The 20,714-nt window shown below is 46.8% G+C and overlaps 2 protein-coding genes across 8 annotated transcripts; both read left to right on the top strand.

The window, feature by feature from the left end:
- Positions 1-860: 860 nt before the first annotated feature.
- Positions 861-5,557, top strand: elp6 (elongator acetyltransferase complex subunit 6). 3 transcript variants are annotated; one of them, XM_088306911.1, is made up of 8 exons: positions 861-921; positions 2,925-3,000; positions 3,213-3,291; positions 3,386-3,456; positions 3,627-3,751; positions 3,842-4,043; positions 4,106-4,264; positions 4,976-5,557. In XM_088306911.1, exons 2-8 carry the CDS (start codon positions 2,947-2,949, stop codon positions 5,096-5,098), a joined length of 813 nt encoding a protein of 270 aa, XP_088163037.1. In that variant the 5' UTR covers positions 861-921; positions 2,925-2,946; the 3' UTR covers positions 5,099-5,557. The 3 variants fall into 3 exon arrangements, with proteins under 3 accessions (XP_088163037.1, XP_088163036.1, XP_088163035.1); XM_088306910.1 differs by lacking the exon at positions 861-921 and adding an exon at positions 2,527-2,649; XM_088306909.1 differs by lacking the exon at positions 861-921 and having other exon boundaries at positions 2,706-3,000.
- A 475-nt stretch (positions 5,558-6,032) lies between these two features.
- On the top strand, positions 6,033-19,873 carry scap (SREBF chaperone). 5 transcript variants are annotated; one of them, XM_088306975.1, is made up of 23 exons: positions 6,033-6,241; positions 10,155-10,358; positions 10,429-10,549; positions 10,799-10,956; positions 11,034-11,257; positions 11,323-11,428; positions 11,519-11,691; positions 12,595-12,721; positions 13,190-13,302; positions 13,856-13,950; positions 14,034-14,132; positions 14,200-14,409; positions 14,770-15,152; positions 15,419-15,568; positions 15,796-15,988; positions 16,069-16,184; positions 16,368-16,833; positions 17,026-17,114; positions 17,186-17,268; positions 17,750-17,916; positions 17,988-18,068; positions 18,209-18,415; positions 18,992-19,873. In XM_088306975.1, exons 2-23 carry the CDS (start codon positions 10,237-10,239, stop codon positions 19,235-19,237), a joined length of 3,729 nt encoding a protein of 1,242 aa, XP_088163101.1. In that variant the 5' UTR covers positions 6,033-6,241; positions 10,155-10,236; the 3' UTR covers positions 19,238-19,873. The 5 variants fall into 5 exon arrangements, with proteins under 5 accessions (XP_088163101.1, XP_088163100.1, XP_088163102.1 ...); XM_088306974.1 differs by lacking the exon at positions 6,033-6,241 and adding an exon at positions 8,298-8,424; XM_088306973.1 differs by lacking the exon at positions 6,033-6,241 and adding an exon at positions 9,227-9,465 and having other exon boundaries at positions 11,037-11,257.
- Positions 19,874-20,714: the final 841 nt, after the last annotated feature.

Raw genomic sequence — 20,714 nt, 5'->3', positions numbered from 1 at the left:
CAGACTGCCATCCAATGATCTCGCACGCGCAATCTGTTGTCTCATGAAATCTTGATATTTTTTTCCCCCCAACATATTTGCACATCAACACACGCACACCCCCACACGCGCACACACACACAACATATAGAGTGGCATAATTGTGCTCCCATGCACACTTCACACTTTCAGAAATGCACAAAGCATCTGGGAGCTTCACACGCTCCTTTCAAAATATACAATGACACACTCGCGCGCACACGCACTTGTAGTCAGCCTACAACACACCATACACTGGCATGGACATATGCACACACACACACACTCAAGGCCCATGTTCTTTGTGCGTGGTCTCTTGTGGATGTGTGAGAAATGAAAGGGTTAAAACACGCTTTTGTCGCCACTGCTTCCCAGGGTGCTGCTCGTGGGGGGTTGGAGGGAGATTGTGGGCAAGGTTTTTTTTTTTGGGGGGGGGGGGGGCTGGCGGGCGAGGTGCCCTTCTGCCCCCTCAAATAAATAAAGAAGGGGAGGGGGGGTCTGGATGGGGGTGCGTAAGAACACTTTAGTCTGAAGACGAAGAAAAGACTTTTGTAGCGTGAAGGAAACAAACACAACAGTTAATCACACACACACACACACACACACACACACGTACTATAGAGGATGTGAGGTGAAACAAGTGAAGCAAAGTAGTCGTGCTGTCATGGCAACAAGTGGGCATCACATGGCCAACAGCACAACAGGCAGGGTGGGGGAGTGTCTGTCTGGAAGACACACGCGGCCAAGTCTGAATTTGCACGCCTACAGTGCAGTACCACTTTTTGCCACAACATACGGGGCAGCACTGAGCACTGGAAGAAAGTCAACGTATTTAATAGCAAAAAAAGAAGATGGGCAAGTTTTCCCCTACTAAACTCCCCACAGAGCAGAGAACATATGCCTGTGAGTATTGTAGCAAGATATGCTTGCATGTTTTGCTGCGCCATGTGTTTTAAAATAGCAGTTGTTCATAATCACCTTAACATCTATGGTCATTTCCATTCGTCCATCGATGATGTTTCAAATTAAATGTTAGCATTAAGCTAGCAGACTTTTGCTAGACGAAGTTTTATGGTTTGGTTGAACATTATAAAGTGTAAAATGTTTGATTCTCTTTTCTCTTTTCTCTTGATGTCAAGATTCTAAGATGTTGAGAAATTGAAATGATGAGATGATGAGACATTAATAAGATGAGCTACGGTATCTAATGAAAAAATATTCCAGAAACGTAGCATGGAACCTGAGTCAGCACTAATGATGTTTGTATGCGTGTGCGTGTGCGAGTGTACCTGTGCGTGTGAGGGTGTGTGTGTGCGCGCGCGCGCGAGTCCATAATTTATGCATCCATGCATGCCTGCGCAGTGTATGGATGTTTGCGTGTGCGTGTGCGTGAGTGTGTGTGCGCATGCATGCTTGTGATCCTGCACACCTGCATGCATGACGTATGCATACTTGCATAGTTCACGCGTGTGTGTGTGAGTGTGTGTGGGCATTTGTGCAGGCGTTCGTGTACGTGAGTGCGTATCCCGCGCACAAGCATGCACCACTTGTGCATCCATGCACGCCTGTGTACGGGTGTGTGTGTGTGTGTGTGTGTGTGTGGTACCCAGCCAATCACAGCGCTTCCTCCTGCATGCTAATAACATCATTCCACCACATTGTCAGCCAATGAGGGGCTATCTAAATCCCGGCAGTACACAGAAGAAGAAATGACTTCTTCTTAACATGCCACGCACACACACACACGCACACCCACACACCCCTACGCCCCCACGCGCGCACACACAAACATAAACACAAATTTATGTTTTTATACCTTAACACATACCAACAAACAGGCCACATTTGAGCATTTCCACCCCTGTAAAGAAAGTCAGCAAAGGTACGATTGCTGGATATCTCTAAAGATGAACGAGAGTGATTATCCTTTGGTCTGAAGTGTGTTACTAGGATTTTTTTCCCTCACAATTCTGCTTGGAAAACGTTAAAGCTATAATTGATGATGGCAAATCATTTTGCATGTGGCCAATCCTTTCACCATCAGTCAAAAGTTTGGAAGCACTTTGTCATGCTGTTGAATGAGAAATTATGCCAGACATTTTGATTGATAATCTCAATATGTAGTCAACGCGGTATTAACCTACAAAACATTTCTTCTCACAGTTAAAAAATCAAAAGAAGTCATTGATTAGCAAAATTGCTGCTCAAAGAAAAAAAAAGTAATTTCAAGCCTTTTATAGCTGACTTAATTAGCATTTATGAGCCTCACAAGATGGACGTGTTTGAGGCACGAGCGAGCCCAACACTGCCCTCTGCTGGTCGTCCATCATATTGCGCAAGCAAGTCTTTTGGCTCTCTATTTGTATATTCTAATGTAGTCTGTATCGTTTATTATTATATTCTATAATGTCTGTCGTCTTATTCATCTAATAATAAAATACGACAAATAATAATTGCAGTACATTGCACTATCACAGCTGTCAGTTTACAATACTACAAAGATCTTCTCTTCATTACAGATGCAACTCCCTTCATTCAAGTAGCAGAAAAAACTGATTTTCGTTTTTTCTGTTTTTGAAGTATGATTATTTATGTAATTTCAAATAAACACCAGGGAAAAAGCCACGAGAAGTGAGTAGTTGCCACACTTAAGTGAATAATTGAGGCAATTTATGTACCTAGAGTGAGCCATCCTCATTTTAGATTGTGTCTTTGGTCACACGCCGCTACCTGAGGTTAGCTCTGCAGTTAGCATCGTAATGCGTCTGCTAATGAAATCTATGAGAATGTTGACTCTTTCAGTTAGCTAGTGAGGGACGTATGAAGCATTGAAGCAAAGTAGTATTGAGGACTGTGCTGGTGTGAGATTTAATGTACTTTCTGTATGTTTGGCTCCTGTTGGCTAGTTAGCCGCAATTTTGGCTAACGATGTTTGCGGAGCTCAACAGCATCTTGAACGTCAGCCCGGAACACTTCAGCACGGTAAGAGCAAAAGTTGCAACAAGTCGCATATGTGCAAGCCATAAAATACATCTCAAGACTCAAACTTCACGTTTTAAGCAAGTTACTGTCAGAAAATTGCCGACTTTCAGTGAGTCTGACAACACGCTGCTTTCGCCTCACTTTGCATTGTTTTTATACTGATTATTAATAAAAGCTGCTGACACACATTCTTGTTTTGCTTTTGTCGTCAGGGAGAGTTCGTGCTGCTGTCTGACCGGCAAAGTGATGCCTCCTTTCTCATACACCACTTCCTTGGATTCTACCTCAGAGGTCAGTGTTACATGACATGTGAATGATACGACGTGCCAGCGCGGAAGACAAATTTTGATCTTTCACTCAAATGTCACCTTGTTTTTTGTTTCAGCTGGCTGTCGAGTGTGTTTCGTGGCTCTGGCACAGTCGTTGAGTCACTACAGTGCCGTTAGCCAAAGACTGGTACTTCACACACCAAAACACATTTGTTTGCTTTTTTCATGAAAACATGATCCGTCTATCATGTTCAAGTAATTACTAGGAAGTGCACACCCACAGTGCGAGAAAATATTTGACGCTGCTAAGTGTGATGCAGGAAGAAAGCTAACATCTTGCGTCGTGTGTGTGTTGAGGGTGTGAGTCTGTCTCAGGCAAAGGAGAAAGGTCAGCTGGTGTTCCTTGAAGGCTTCAACGAATCCTTGTCCATCCTCAGTCCTCATGACGCCAGAACAGGAAGTGAGGCCATGGATTTCCTCAGGTGAAACCTCTTTTTTTTTTTTTTTGCCCATCACAATAAGATTTGCTTTGCTCCAGCAGTATTGGAGCAATAAACGTCTTCTTTGTGCAGGAATCCCGAGGCAGGCCTGCAAAGTCTCTTCCAATTTGTTTCCTCCAGTGTCAATCATTCCACGGGAGCAGAGGATGGTGAGTGCGGCCCCCCCGTGCTGCTGGTGGATGACGTGAGCGTGCTGCTGAGTCTGGGCGTCAGCGTGGACGCCGTGCTGGACTTCAGCCACTACTGCCGCGCCGCCGTCTGCTCACGACTGAAGGTGAGCCGTTCGCCTCCGTGGAGAAGATTCCGGATGCGATCTTGACTGGACTTTGGCGGCAGGGCAACGTGGTGATGCTGCTGCGCTGCGACGACGACGACGACGACGTAGGAAGTGATGACGGCTCGGAGAGGCTGCTGAGGGGTTTGACGCACCAGTGTAGTCTCGCTCTTCATGTCCGAAGTCTCCCAACGGGATATTGCAAGGACATTCACGGTCAGGTGAGCAGCTATGCATCGATACATCGTAGCTCATCAAAGTGGTCCAGATATCATACAAATACAATCAACACTCACAAAAATCTGGTGGTTAAAAAAAAAAAAAAAGTTCTGCGTATTTCCATAGATGCCACAGAATCATGGCAAAGCACTGCTTTTGTCTAAATGAAGCTTCTCAGCTCACCCCAACATAGTTCCGTAGCGACAGTCAGCAGCATTGTATGTACTTGTTCTGTATTTTCCGGACTATAAGCCGCTACATTTTCCCTAGATTTTGAACCATGCGGCTAATACAACGGTGTGGCTTTTCTGTGGATTTTTCTTTCACCACTAGGGGTGCTCTAGAGTTCAGAAAATACGCTAAATAAATCGTGATTTTTTTTTTTCTTTTCTCTTGGGTCTGTTCTGTTTTGATGAGCAAAGTTGTTGCCGTGTTAAAAGGCACTGTTTTAACAATCTGTTGATGGACCTTTAAGTGCATTCACAGTACAAAATCATTCTGTACACGCCTCATTTTTTTTTCTTTTTTCTTATAGCCTGGTGTGGCTTGTATATGTTTTTCTTTTCTTAAAAGAGCTGTTGCATTAATTAATGTGCCAAAGCTATTCTGCACTATAAAATTAATTAATAAAAGCAGCAGGACTAGTCAGCGGCATTGTACACGTACATGACTTGTGCTCTAATGGACAATAATATTTTTGCGTGCATGTTCAGGTGGAGATGCGCGACAGGAGGAGACAAGCTGGCGGTCAACAGAAGAAAAAGACTTTTCAGTACAAAGTCCACGACAAAGGAGCCTCCTTCTTCGCCCCGGGGACATCCAGCGCTGTTCTCTAATCTCGGCACGTCAACGCATTCCTCATGAGGGAAGATGACGGATCACGTCGGAAGCAGAAGTGACAATTGATTTTTTTGTGTGCACATGTGGATTCTCCTTCGTTTAGGACATCCACTATGAAAACAGTTGTGTCCTCATTATGGTCACATATCGAATTTTGCTGTTCACATTGTCTGCTTGTGGTTAATTTATAAACAAAAGGTGCGGGAGCTTGATCAATATGCATTTCTAATATTGTAACTTCTGCTTCATACAATGAAAATTAAGTTCAATGGAAGATCTATTTTTACTTTTTGGATGACATGGGAAAGTCTCAAAGGTACAAAAAAAACTCATCAAACTTTTTTTTTTAACTCAACTCTTTCAATCTGTACTGTTTTACTTAATGGAGTTGAATAAGTGCTACTTCAAGCAGTGTTTTTATTCTCAAGTATCCGTGCTTCTATTTTAGTACAGAATATACTAGTACCTTTGCCAGCTCTGTTAACTATTCAAAATTTTAGTTTAAATAATATTTTTCACAGAGATGATGAATTTTGGTTCTTTATTAAGTGTAAGTTATAATGATAAAAAAAAAAGATGAAATATTTCACTCTGTGTAATGAATCGAGTTGAACTAATAAACTGTACTTAGTTATTGTCTATATCTTTGCTGCTGTAACACCTCAAATTTCCCCATTGTGGGACTAATAAAGGACATCTTATCTTATCTTATCTTGTTTAACTTGTTTAAAATGTTATTAAAACGTTAAATTCAAATGAACTGTATTTGGGGAGTCCATTCTTTCATGTACTCTGAATGGTGTTTGTACCACATTAAGAGTAAGAAAATAAAACTCTTTTACGAAGTTGTAGTGACACCGGTCGGCCACATAGGGGTCGCTGTGGGCGTCGACGGTCCCATCGTAGATGCCGTGAAGAAGTTTCAGCGCTTTAACAAGCTCGCATCAAGCTGTTGTGGATTCTCAGGTTGTGCAGGTCAGCCTTGTGGACCACGCGAAAGAAAAAAAAAAGAAAGCTGGGAAAAACACGCCAGGCAACATTTAGCCGCTCTTCCCGACCACTTGACACTATTCCAGGCATCCGAGGAGGAGGAGGAGCACCGCGGAAGCTGCTGCGGGGAAACCGTGACGTTTGTGCAGGCAAGTGTTGAAGCTTCGAGCTGCTTGCTGCTTGGCTACGAGTGGGTTGTTGTCATTCACAAGACATAAACAAGTCATTACAACAAATATTTCAGTCACGTTATGTCCACAAAGTGTCTTTCCAATTTAATGCTATATTTAGTAATTTATTAAACTAATGCAGCCCGTACATATATGTATTTAATGAGGCGAGTTGAATACTCTCCTAATTTTTGTAATAATTTCCATTTACTTTTGTAATAAATGTGCAACACCCTGCAATTGATGCTCAAAAGAAGCACTATGTTCGTCAAACCACTGCCTTTAAAACAAATACTCTTTTTTTTAACGTGAAATATTCAGCAACGAGCTGCTTATATATCCGCATGATTGTATTTAAACATAATTATTGCCGTTCTTTTTTCGTGTAAGATGTTCATAAATGCACTCATTGTGTTCCGTAGCATTCGTCCATGTGATGAGTTGATGCTAAGGATGCTAAACAGCTTCTTGGTGTACCAATGCTAACCTAGCCGGGCGGTGGATAGACAGATACACTTTATTCATAGTTTAAATAGTCGTGAATTGGATTTACCTGTTAGATAACGATACTTAATGTGACTTAAAGGGATATTCTGGTGGACCCTGTGGAGCTAACACGTTAATGCTAACACACGTCAGGAGTCAAACTTTCCCAGCCGAGATGCTCTTTTATGCATTTTCACATTTTTTCTAGCGATTTTTTTTACATAAACTTAACACGAACGTGCGCATGGTGGCATTGTGTCATGACAATATTTCACGGGTGAAGACACGGAATAATTTGCAAAGTAGACATTACTAAGTTATAACGTTAGCATTAGCGTGAGTCGCACGGCTGCAGCCACCTGCGTGTGAGTTCATTTCATTTTTTTCTTTCATCCGTTCTCCTAAGTCAAGCGAATAACAACGATCTAAATCATATTACTCAATTTTAAAGGCTGGAAAATTCGAGATACAGTACATGGTGACGTCACAGTAAGAACCTGGTTGAGATTCACTCAGCGTGGTTAAAACTCAGGTTAGCTTTGCGCTGTACACGAAAGCTGTCATTAAAAAAAAGATTTATGTGCAGTGTGTTTGGTGACAAAGGAAGCAAAACGTGTGCTCCATATGAGAGTGAAAACACGATATATCTACCCATCCACATCTCTGTCCATAGATATGTCCATCTACCTCGCTATCTAGCCATCGCTCTCTCACTCGAGTGGAAATTAGAGTGTGTGAGAGGGGGCTCAATGAGAGCAAGAGAGAGAGTTTGGGTGTATGAGTTAGAAAGAGAGTCAATCTATCTAGGGGGAGAGGGTTTGTGTGTATTTATGTATGTCAACGAATGTGAATGTGAGAGAGGATTTGTGTGTGAGAGAGATCCGATTGTGGCCGTCATTGAATGTGAGGGTGTGAATAACCTTACGTGTGTGTCTATGTGTGAGAGTGTCTGGCGTCAAAGAGTGAATATTTGAATGTTTGTACTTGAATGCCAGAGAGAGGGAGTGGAGAGCAAGAGTAAATGTACGTCAGTGAATGTGTCTGTGTGAGAAAGAGTATGCATGTGAGTATGTGTGTGTGAGAGAGAGAGAATTAAAGTGGTGTTAATATGTGTGTGTATGACCAAGTGTGCAGCTGTAAGATTCCGAGTGGTGTGACAGAGTGAATGTGTGTCAGTGAATGTGCGTGAGAGTGAGAGAGGCCATTTGTGCGGGTCAGAGATTCTTTCAGAAAGTGAGTAAGTGAGTGCATGCGTAAATGTGAGAGTGATCGAGTGAATTTGTGCAAGTGAGAGAATACTCAAGCGTGGGTAGGGGTGCGTCTGTGAATTTGTGTGTACATATTTTTTTTTGTGTGAGAGTTACAATCAAATGCGTGTAAGTGAGCGTGTGCGCGCATGTGTGTGCGCGCCCTTGTGTGTCGGAATGTAGAAATTGTGAACAGTAAGTTACGCATGTCGTCGGATGATTAATGATTGCTAGACTAAAGGAAGTCTATGTAAGCGTTGTGTCACTTGCGGCAGCGCATCCGATGACCGGAGCACCACACACACACACACACACACCCCCACATGCGCATTGCCCTTCAATTACTTTCATGACCACATGAATTGTCATGCTGCTGAAACCTGCACATGGCTTCAGGGCTGCCGTTTTAGGAAGCGCGTTTGGCAAGAGGTAAGATGCTTGTTGTTACATGCTGACTTTCATCACAAGTTTGCAAAGTCGTATGCTGTTTATTTCAACATGTTGACTAAATGTGTGAGTGTGCGTGTGTGTGTTGACGTGTTTATGTATTATTTATTTGTTCAGTTAGGTTTAATAATTGTGGAAAATAATCTAACTGGCAATTTTTTCCTCTGTATTTCCTTTGTGAATTAATGATTTTTTTTTTTTTGCTCTGTATATTTTCATAGCATTTGTCGACTTGTTTCATTCATTTTCATGCAATTATCCTAATTTATCGTTTATTTTATTAACAATATAACAAAACATTTTTGTGCGGCATTGTTTTTGGTATTTATTTTTGTTGCCGGCTTCCACGGCTGTGTCCACAACTAAAACAATTTCAACACAAAGGCCGCTCACTCGCTCGCCAACTCGGGGTCACAGAACCCAAACCGGTCGGGGGTTCTTCAAACATTCCTTTTGATAGCAATAATTAGCTTCAACATCCACAAAAAATAAAAAAAAAATCCTGGAAATATTTTCCCAGATGTCAACATTTACTGTGCTTTTTGTGAACAAGCTCCTCAGTTTGTGCAACCTTGTTATTAGCATAAGCACATCATGTCAGCGGGGACGCACTTTGAACTCCGCAACCCCCCCCCCCCCCCCCCCCGCCCAAGCAGGTCGTTAAAAACGCACGGCGGTGACGGAGATTCTTTCTCACGCTCTTTTGTCTCATCGGAATGTGGACACGAGCACGCCGGGTTCCTTGTGCGCGTCAAAGGAGGCTATTGATGCGGCCATGTTGTGATGATTGTGTCATCTATTAATAGCAACGTGTGTGCAGAACGCTCCTGAAGGGAAATCCCTCCAGAGTTTCTTTTGTTGCTGGTGAGGCAAGACAAGCGTACACGCCAACCTGATGCGAGACGTGCGACGCTTCGACATGGCGCGCTGTTCTCGTGCAAAACGCTGAACTGAAATGAGAAGCGTCTTCTCAATGACCGTACTTGGTGCAACAAATAAAAAATACGGATATTGTTTTTGCAGGTGAGATGTCTTGGCGGGTGGATTTTTAAAAAAAAAAACATTTTCAGTGTTGCGTTAGTGTGAAAACTAACAAAATATCTAAAACTCAATTTGAAAATATATTTTCTTTAAGGAAATGAAAACGAAAGAAAAACTGAGACTACATTTTACTTTTATGAAAGTCATTAAAACTAATTATAATTAGAGCAAAAATGTCTTTGTCTTTAATGAGTCATGAGATTTTATTTCGATATTATTCTGTAGCCAGAAAAAGGAATGTCAATATTAGTTTACTTCAGTACACGGTACTTAATGACCGGTTTTCTAATCGAGCACTAGAAAAAAAAAAAAAACTAAAACTAATAAAAATAAAATAAAGCATTTAAAAAAAAATCAAATTATAATAAAAATCCCTAAGCTATTCTAATCGTGTCTTCTGTCACATTGTTGTTGTTTTGTTTATTCCCTTGTTGTGTTTGGCACAACACAACAATTCATGAGCAATTTTCACTTGCATCACTCTGTGGTTAACTTAACCAGTTTGACTTCACCCGCATCGCTTGCTAATAACTGACAATTAACCAAATGATGCCTCTGAATAAATGGAACGCGCACCCGAAACAACAACAGATACTAAACCTCGGCAATATTTTTGGAATTTGTTGCAACCTGTCGGAAAAAGTGATTTTCTCTGAATATTTTTTGTTCAGCCGTAACCCGAATGTCCCGCGGCGCCTGCCGGTTGGCCGCCCCGCGCTCCCCGATGGCCGGGAGTTGACGCCGCCCGCCACCATGATGCTGCGCGAGCAGCTTAGGGAGAAGATCTCGGCGGCCTTCTACCGCCACGGACTGTTGTGTGCCACCTACCCGGTGCCCATCATCCTCTTCACCTCAGTCAGCATCCTCACCTGCTGGTGCGTAAACGCGCAGCGCAAGGAAACACGAAACTTGAATTGAAACTTTGCCTCCCTCTCTTTCTGGCAGCTATCCGTTACTGAGGCTGCCGCTCCCCGGGACCGGACCCGTGGAGTTCAGCACAAGCGTGCGAGACTACAGCGTTCCTTCTCACGAGCCTCAAGGAGACCTCGGGGAACGGCCTGACTGGGTATTTCGACTTTTGACTCTAAAATAACACAACTGGTTCATGCAGCAAATTTCAAGCGTCATTTTCCCGTCACTAGTGCTTTGCCGCCATCTTGTGGCATTTTTAGGTCATTTCAAACTTTTGGTGGCGGCCTCAATTACTTGCAGACTTTCAGGGCTCGCTCGCCATGCCCGACGAATAGCGCACGATGATAGCAGATCGTAGTGGCATTTCGCGCCGCGCGTGGGTGACATGTTGATGTTGACGCAGTACCAGGGCGCTCCGGTGGCGTACATCCAGCAAGTGTTGGTGAAGGCGGCGGTGTCGCCATGGGACAACAGCCTGGTGCCGGTGGACGTGTTTCGCTCGCCGCTGGGGCGAGTCTTCAGCCTGCTGGACGAGATCCGCAACCACGTGCACGCCGACAGGTTGGCGACACGTCCTTGACTCGCTAGTGCCCCCGGTGGCGGGATTTTCAACAAAATGTTGTTTTCGTCCTGGTCAGCAGCTCGGGCGTTCGCAGTCTGGAGTCGCTGTGCCTGCAGGTGGCGGACTTGCTGCCGGGTTTGCGGCGGATGCAGTCGGTGCTGCCGGAGCACGGCTGCCTGTTGGTGTCGCCCGCCAACTACTGGCAGAACCAACGCGAGCTCTTTGACGCCGACGCCAACCCCTTGAAGACCGTCCAGAAGCACGAGCCCAAGGGACTGCACACCTCGGCCACGCTCAGAGGTGTGTGAGTTTTGTGCGTGCGTGTGTGCGAGTGTGTTTGATGTGCATTTTTTTTTTTCCCCCAGATCTTCTTTTTGGCGTTCCAGGGAAGCTCACCGGCGTCAGTCACTACAACAAGAAGCGTGTGGTGACGTACACCATCAGCATGGTGCTGTCCAGCTACGACGCCAGGTGACGTTTGTTGCACGACGTGACGCGGGCGCTTAGTTATCGATCGCCGTCGCCGCTATTGAAACGGAAATCCCGCTGGCGCGTGTTTAGGTTCCTTGGCAGCCTTGGCGCTCGTCTGAAGCAGCTGCACCCCTCCACCAACTGCAGCCTGAAGAACGAGCGCATGGTCCACGTGCACTTCAAGGAGGAGATCGGCGTGGCCGAGCTCATCCCGCTGGTCACCACCTACATCATCCTCTTTGCCTACATCTACTTCTCCACACGTCAGTATCCGCTTCCTCCTCTCTCCGCTTCATCCTGGAAGCTTTTTTTTTTTTTTTGTGCCGAGCTGGTTCCGTTGAGGATAATCTCCTGCGCTTGGCGAGCTGCCGGGACACAAAAACGTTGGCTCCGTTGCTAAAGTACACGACTTGAAGCCGATCAACTTTGGCGTGGTTTGAAGACGAACGTGAAGAACACAAATTTTTTTGCACTTTTTAAAAGAGTTTCCACAAATGATGAAGAATCAGAATCAAAATGCGCTTTATTGTCATTGCACTCAGTGTACAGCGAGATTGGAGAGCGCCCCTCTTCGGCGCAATATTACAAATAATTGAATTAACTATATCAATTAAATAAATTCAAGATTAAACTAATATTTAATTAATTAATTAATTATTAAATCAAAATAAAAAGGAAATTAAATGATAATATATTTAATATCTAATTGTCACACTGCTTGAAATCACTCTGCTTCGACGGGTCAGTTGCTTTCAGAGTTTATCTTCTGTTGCCATGTCGATCGGTGGCGGCAGCGACTCATTGTTGCCAGTTTAGCAACTTTTGGCTATATTACGCATTTTCTTTTTCATGCATATTTTTTTTCAACTCCAATATAACAACTTTATAAAAATGGCATCTCTTTGCCCAGCCGAGCTGCCAAATCATGCGTGGTGTAACTTTTTTCATGCGTGGTGTAACTTTTTTTTAGCTGTTCTGGTGGGATAACGTAAATTCGACCCACTTTTACATCACAGTTGGGCCAAATTGAGAATGTCCTGCTCACGACTTGGATAAGATTCACTCCAGATGTGCTTGGTTGTTTACTTTGACACTTTTAGACTCGTCACTATTTGATTACCAGCATGAACAAAAATAATTTAAACCCCGCCCCCTTTTTTCCGCAGGCAAGATCGACATGGTCAAATCCAAGTGGGGTCTTGCTCTGGCGGCTGTGGTTACCGTGCTGAGCTCGCTGCTCATGTCAGTCGGCCTGTGCACGCTCTTTGGCCTCACGCCCACTCTCAACGGAGGGTATGCCGCACACACACGAAGGCTTATCAGTGGCCTGCTTCCAGTGATTTGTGTCAATGTTTACGAACGCTCTGTGAAGTTATTGCCGTCCTGATATTGACGCTGCACATCCGTCCAATCATGTGAGAATGCCTCGAAAGCAGATGCCGTGGCGTGACGAGCTTCGCCCAACAATTGAAGCGAACTTCCACGCTTGTCTGCCATTGGCTCAAACGCACGCACACGCCATGACACACACACCTCGTGAAAGGGTGTGTGTGTCGACACGTGCACACTTTCTTACCTTCCTGTTCGTGACATAACAGATCTCATGACCTGAGCCATGTTGCTTTATCATTTATTTTTTCATTCATTTTTTTTTTTCATTGACAATTTGGAGTTGAAATGAATGCATTTAAAAAAAAAAAAATCTGATCAAAAAAATAATTGCTGAATTTTTTTCTTTTGTTTTTTGTTTTTTTCCGACAGGGAGATCTTCCCGTACCTGGTGGTGGTGATTGGCGTGGAGAACGTTTTGGTGCTCACCCAGTCTGTGGTGTCCACGCCGGTCGATCTGGAGGTCAAGCTGCGCATCGCTCAGGGTACGAACGACAAACGGCTCGGCAATATTGCCTCAAAATTCAGACTATTTCTTACACAAGAATTCAATTCCTAATTTGAATGAATTCCTTTTTGTTTGTTTTGCTTATTTTAAAAAAACAAACAAAAACAAAACAAGGCTTTTCTTCGACTGATACCAATCTTTTTTTTTTTTTTCGGAGAAATAATAGAAATAAAAAAATTTTTCCTTACTGATAATTGCAAGTAAAATGTCAGTTTAGTGGAAACTTTTATTTTCCTCAACAATTTCACATTATAAAATAAACCGTCCCAACCGCATGGCTCGGCCTCCTCTCAATGTAAGCAAGTTTGCAATATGAATTTTTTTTGCATTTTGCAAAATGTAACTGGACACTTCAATGACTTCATAATTGTTTTCTAGAGGCCCCAAATAAAAACTGGATTTCCTCAAATATAAATTTTAAACGCAGATGAATCAACAAAATCGACGACTTGCTCAGCTATAGCATCGAATGAGTCCAAATTGGGGAGAAGTTCTGAAGTGTTCTTTGACTTTGGATCTTATCTCTGCAGGCCTGAGTAACGAGAGCTGGTCCATCATGAAGAACATGGCCACCGAGCTGTGCATCATCCTCATTGGATACTTCACACTCGTGCCAGCCATCCAGGTTTGCGGCCTTTGTGGAATGTTGTGGACATTTATTTTTTTTTTTTTGAGTAACTGAGAGACCACGCGGCTGCTCGTTCGTAGGAGTTCTGCCTTTTTGCCGTGGTGGGCCTGGTGTCCGACTTCTTCCTTCAGATGTTCTTCTTCACCACCGTGTTGTCCATCGACATCCGCCGCATGGAGGTGAGCACGTGGACTGAAGTCCGAAAACCAATCTGTTCACGCTCATCCGTGAAAAATCTCTTTGCAGCTGGTGGACCTGCACGGGCACATGCGGACCGAGGACAGCCTGCCGGCACCCAAGCCGTCCTCTCTGCGAACACGCTCGGCGCCTCCCCCGCCGCGGCCCCTTCCTCACACCATCACACTGCAGACCCCTGCCAGGAACCTGCGGCCCCCGAAGAGACTTCGGCTGGTCTACTTCCTGGCGCGCACGCGCCTGGCTCAGCGCATCATTATGGTAAATTGGCCGCTGGTGCTGTTTGAGACTCCAATGGGGGGGCAGACTCTAGTCTGAGTTTAGCAGTCAAGGTCTTCAAGGCCGTCTCTGCTGGCCTAACACGATCAAGAAATTATGATCATATTCGTCACACTGATGTCATATAATATCCTCGTGTGGAATTATTAGGTGAGAGTTTTTATCCAATCAGAATTCCGATAGCTTGTGTTGCCAGGCAGATTTCATGTTCAGATACAATCGTGCGGGCGTCAGTTCTGTGTCTCGAGCTGGCTTTTACAGTTGCGATAGCCTACGTATGAAATGCACGGCCCGACGCTGGAGCTCAGCGTCCTCGGTCTGCAAGTTTCTCCTCATTTGCAGGTCAGCACGGTGATCTGGATCGGCATTCTGGTCTATACCGACCCGGCCGGAGTGCGGACCTATCTGGCTGCGCAAGTGTCGGAGCAAAGTCCCCTGGGAGACGACGGCGGCGGAGGTCTGACTCAACACTTGGAAGTGGCGCCCGTCTTCCGCGGAGGAGACCCGACCAGCACCCTCACGGACCGCCTGGCGCCGGACCCGACGCCGTTACCTGACAAGCAACTGCAGGGCCCGCCCGGCTCCAAGGCGGAACCGCACCCCCGGTCGCCACCGGCAGTACCACAGATCACTTGGGGGGCCGAAGACGAGGAGGGATGGAGGCGACTCTCCTTCCGACACTGGCCTTCACTCTTCAGCTACTACAACATCACGTTGGCTAAGAGGCGAGTACGCCGCCACCGATTGGGAATTCCTGATGGTGGCAAAATTATTTTTGGACTCCTGTAGATGGCACTGTTGGTTTAAATGAAGAGTTTGAAAAATGGCAAGTCAATGTTGAACGGAGAGTGCCATCTACTGGAGTCCAAAAAAACTACAACTGCTTCAAGAAGCTGATTTGAAGCTTCATTTGCCCGACTCTAGGAATTCCCTTTCAGCGGAGGCTGAAGGAACACGGCGCTGACTAGTTTTGACTTTGTTCCTCTTTCAGGTACATCAGCATCTTGCCTGTCATCCCCGTTGCCATTCACTTGAGCCCTCAGGAAGCCATCGAGGGGCGCCACCCGCAGGACACGCAGCATCCTCTGCCGCCAATTCCCAAGGTGGCGGCGGATCTCCAGTCGGACTTGACGCTCTACAAGTTAGTTAGCGCACGCCTTCTATCTCTCCCAGAACGATTGATTAGTGGCGCGGATCGTCGTTTTCCAACCGAGAGGTTTTGGGTTCGAACCCCGACCGTTGCGACCATGTCGGAAGTACCCTTGAGCAAGATACGACCCTTCGACTTTTTGATTGAGCCGAGAAATGTCGCTCACTCGTTTGATGGAACCGCTCCAACATTCCCGTCGATTCTGTCCTTCCGTGCAGGGTGGCGGCGTTGGGCCTGGCGGCGGGCATCCTGCTGGTTCTGCTACTTCTCTGTCTCTACCGACTTCTGTGCCCGCGAAACTACGGCCAGAACGGCGGACGCCGGCGCCGAGGGGACCGGCCGTGCGACGGCTACGGCTACTGGCCGCCCGTCAGCGAGATCTCGCCGCTCCTGTTGCGCGGCCACAGCATGGTGAGAACCGACAGAATTTCCGTGCGCGTCCTCGCAACGCCGCCTGGAGAATTTCGTCTTTTCGCTTGGATGCCTTGCAGGACATTGAGTGTCTGGCCAGTGACGGGATGCTGCTGGCCAGTTGCTGCTTGGCCGGACAGATTCGAGTTTGGGATGCCCAGACCGGAGATTGCCTGACTATCATCCCCAAGCACGAGTAAGCCTGACCGACGTTTTCTTTTGCCCGCCGGACCGCCATCTTCTTCGCCACCTTAAGCACCTTCTTCGCTGCCACCCAGATGACCTTTTTATTGCCAAGCCGCCGCTTTTGATTTGAGATGCCATAGATGCCACACTCGTTGCCATCTTGTTTTGAGCGCATGACTTGTACGCCCTCCAGGCTGAGACGCAACAGCAGCAGGGACTGCTGGGAAAGCTTCGGCTCGGAGGGTCCCGACCCCTCCCTGAGCGGCGACAGCCTCTCTGAGGACGAGGGCTACCAGGTGAGGCACCGCCCCACGCCCAGCCGGCCGCCCCTCTTCAAAGACCAGCCGGACCTGACGCCGCTCATCGAAACCAACTTCGCCTCCACGCCGGCCTCCCCCCGCGCCGCGCAGCCCACCCGGGACGGTTTTGACTACGGCGACCTGGTGGTGGACGCCTACATGGCGCACAAGCCGCCCTCGCCGTCGAACTTCTTCTCGCCCTCTTCGTCCTCGCCGCCCTCCAACGCGCCGCCGCACAGCCGCCCCAGCTTCGGGGACGCCGTTGACGTGACAGCGCCGGACTTGGGCGGCGGCTCGGTGTGGGCCTTGGAACTCCGAGGAAATCTCATAGCAGCTGGGCGAAGCAACGGAAAGCTGGAGGTGCGTGTTTGTGTGTTTAGTCGGGCTTGAATGATTTATCGTTTTGGAACCGGAATCACAATTTTAAACGGCTGCGTTTTTTGTGCCATGCTCACAAAGGTCCATCATCGCTTTTATTGTTTTTAATGGTAAATGGCTTTTTCTGTCATATTTGCAAATGTGGCGTGTACCTGTCTTTGTGCGCGTTTGTAGCTTTGGGACACCACCGACGGCCGCCTGCGCTGCAGCAGCGAGGGCGCGGGTGCGTCCGGCATCACGGCGCTGGCCTTCCTCAACAACAGGTGTACTTCACCTTTTTTTTTTTTTTAAACGTTTCAACACAATCCGCTAACGCGTCGGTCGTCTTTGTCAGAATCGTGGCGGCGCGTCTGAACGGCTCTCTGGACTTCTTCAGCGTGGACGTCAACAGACCTCTGGCGCTGCTTCAGTACCGAGGTGAGGCCTTTCGGTGCACCTTGAAGCCTTTGTCACACTTTAAATGTTGACATTCATCGTCTTCAATTTTTTTAAATCATCAGAGTAGCTCAGTGCTTCTGAAATAGTGGGGCGGGCCCAGCCCCCCCTGGGTGGGGGGGCGCAGTGCGATGCTGAGAGGGGCACGTGTGACCCTGGGGAACATGCTTTTTTTCTACCGTACTACAATAAAGTGTAATTGCACCTCCACTCCAGTAGTTGGCAGTGGCGCTCTCCTTGCTTATTGTGCGCAGCAAGTATTAACTCGGTGTAGGTTTGTTTTGCAACGAAAATGCGATCTTTTAGAGTTGCGGCGGAGAGTGGGTGGTGGGGTGGTGGGCTTTGTTTTCTTCTTGCCAGGGTGTCGTAATTGAGATGCAGTGGAGTAGCGAAAGATGAGTCGTATTTCGCCTAAGAAACTTAAGAAGAATGTTCACATTTTTTTCCCACCTTCTTGTTTTAGGCACTCCTTGCCGGGGGGGCGTTCCCACGTCGCCCTGCTACAGCAGCGAGGACGCCATCAGCTGCCAGCTGACGCGCTCGGTGCAGTGCGCCCACCAGAAGCCCATCACGGTGCTGAGGGCCGCCGCCGGCAGGGTGGTCACCGGCAGCCACGACCACACCGTGCGGGTAAGCGCCACCCGTCCGCCAAATGTCGGAAAAAAACCGGCAGAGCGTGCTGAACGTGGACGTGTGCTCAGGTTTATCGTCTGGAGGACTCGTGCTGCCTCTTCACACTGCAGGGCCACTCGGCAGGCATCACCACTGTCTACATCGATGAGGTCACTTCCTGTTTCTGTCAAGTGTGTGTGTGTGTGTGTGCGCTTGAATGTTTGTCTTGTGTGCGTGTATGTTTGCGCATCTGGCCAAAAAGTCTTTAGCAGCACTGTCATCCGTGTTTCTTGTTCTTGTGTTCCGTCAGACGATGGTCCTGGCGAGTGGCGGCCAGGACGGCGCCATCTGCCTGTGGGACGTCTTGACGGGCAACCGTGTCAGCCATGTTTACGGTCACCGCGGCGACGTCACCTCCCTGGTGTGCACGCCGCTCTGCATCATTAGCTCGGGTTTGGATGACCTCATCTGTGTATGGGACCGCAGCACAGGCATCAAACTATACTGCATACAGCAGGTTTGTGTGCCTGCGTGTGTGTGTGTGTGTACATGTACGGTAACCCTAGTTGGAAACCCTAACCCTACTTCGAAACCCTAACCCTAGTTGGAAACCCTAACCCTTCTTCGAAACCCTACACCTTCTTCGAAACCCTAACCCCAGTTGGAAACCCTAACCCTACTTCGAAACCCTAACCCCAGTTGGAAACCCTAACCCTACTTTGAAACCCTAACCCTAGTTGGAAACCCTAACCCTACTTTGAAACCCTAACCCTACTTTGAAACCCTAACCCTACTTCGAAACCCTAACCCCAGTTGGAAACCCTAACCCTACTTCGAAACCCTAACCCTAGTTGGAAACCCTAACCCTACTTTGAAACCCTAACCCTACTTCGAAACCCTAACCCTACTTCGAAACCCTAACCCTAGTTTGAACCCCTGGACCATTGTTTGAAACCCTACTTCAGTTCCGCGCGTGCATGAGAGAGAGAGAGACCATTCAAGTGTTCCTTTATAGTGTACATATTGTCTGTCGTTCCGTGTCTCTCAGTGTGTGCGTCCTTTGACTTCTTCCTGTGTGTGTTCTCCTTCTCAGGAGGCCGGCTGCGGTTCCAGCCTGGGTCTGATATCGGACTCTCTTCTGGTGACCGGCGGTCTGGGCTGTGTCTCCTTCTGGGACTTAAACTACGGAGACTTGATCCAGACGGTCTACTTGGGTCCAAGTAGCGATGGTCAGGGCGTGAGGCAGCTCCTTGTGCTCAACAACGCCGCCATCGTATGCGACTTCGGCAGCGAGCTCAGTCTGGTCTTCGTACCGTCGGTTCTTGAGAAGTTGGACTGAGGTCTCAGATGCGATCTTTGATTTGTCGCCCTGTATGCTGCTCGACCCGGGAAAACTCAGCCCATTCTCATACAAAGGCAAAAACTTTCAGAGAAATACAAAAAACCTGCTGCCTCGTTTGCGTCATGTGCGAACATGACCTGCTGCCAACTATGTACACCTCCAGAGGGCGCTGTTTGTTCTGTAGGAGAAATTATTTATTAGAGGGACTTGAGCTCTTTATTATGGAACCTGGGAGACATGAACGTCATTTTTTTTTTTTGCCTTGCGTGTACTTGCTTTAACAACTCAGCCTCTTTCTACTCGCCACTCAAAGCTGACCATGTCATCGCAGCGTGTGACTTAACGGACCTATCAGAATACACAAAGCACGTGGTGACAATTTGTGCGTGCAGCAAGTATGGCAGTATGCCGCGCGACAGTCACATGACGCTAAAGTTGCACTTAAGCGAAACAGTCACGGTGCAATCTGGGTGGTGGGCGAGTGAAATAAGGTGTGTTCAACTAATGTGCGCATGATATACGAAGAGGTGCAACTTACCTGGTTTAGTCTTTTGACCGATCACAACATATGAAAGGCACGGCTACGACGTTATACTTGCAAGGTACGTAAGGAACCTACAGAGCTGTGCCGAACTTGCCATGCAACTTCCTAAATTGCACCTAATAAATAGTTAGCGTGAAGCGTGATCACACTCATGCTTTCACACCCCCGGGGCGTCGCTCCTTCACGAGCCTTATGAAGCTCGCTCATATAACTTGGTAAGCTTCACCGTCCGTATCTTGCAACTGCAACTCCGTAAAGTTGCACACTTGAGTTGTAAAGTGCACTTGCAACGTACGGGATACAAACTGCGCATGTGTGACGTGGTCTCCGGGGTTGCGGACATGATTGAGGCGGGGGCAGAATGTTGTTGAACTGGAAGCTGTAGCGCACACGTTAACATTTACACGGCAATGACGTGCGGTCGAAACTTGAAGAGGTCTCATGACTCGCCACCGCTCGGCTTTGTCGTCCAGTTAGCTCAGGGGTGGGCAAAGGCCTTTGGTATTTATCGCGTTCGTTTACATTTTTATGATTGTTAATGCCAAAAATCTGATACCGATACTTTACATTTGTCAAAGCGATTTTGCAGAGCGGAATGAACAAAAATAACAAATTCTTTGCATAGACACTTGCCCTATATTTTTCTTTTTTAAATTATTTCTAGAAATGAGCGTGCTCATGTCCTTAAATGCCCACCCCTGCGTTAACGGTTCGCGGCGCAACTCGTGTGACTTTTTGGACCAAACAAAACAAATGTAGAATGTATTTTTATGGTCACAAGTCACACGCTAACTTAAGGCTCTAACTTTTGTGTTTATTTTTTTTTCCTCCATGTAACATCAGACAAATGTGAGGGGGGCCGGTGGTGTGGGTTGTCCAACCCAATAGGAAAGCTAACGCTTATTGCGAAGAGGCAGGAAACCACGCCCC

This window comes from Idiotropiscis lumnitzeri, chromosome 10 (assembly GCF_059441095.1).
Source record: "Idiotropiscis lumnitzeri isolate Australia: NSW breed Sydney's pygmy pipehorse chromosome 10, RoL_Ilum_1.0, whole genome shotgun sequence".
In the NCBI taxonomy this organism is placed as follows: Eukaryota; Metazoa; Chordata; class Actinopteri; order Syngnathiformes; family Syngnathidae; genus Idiotropiscis; species Idiotropiscis lumnitzeri.
The sequence above is the reverse complement of the archived record's forward strand: the minus strand, read 5'-3'. Positions and strand labels throughout refer to the sequence as shown.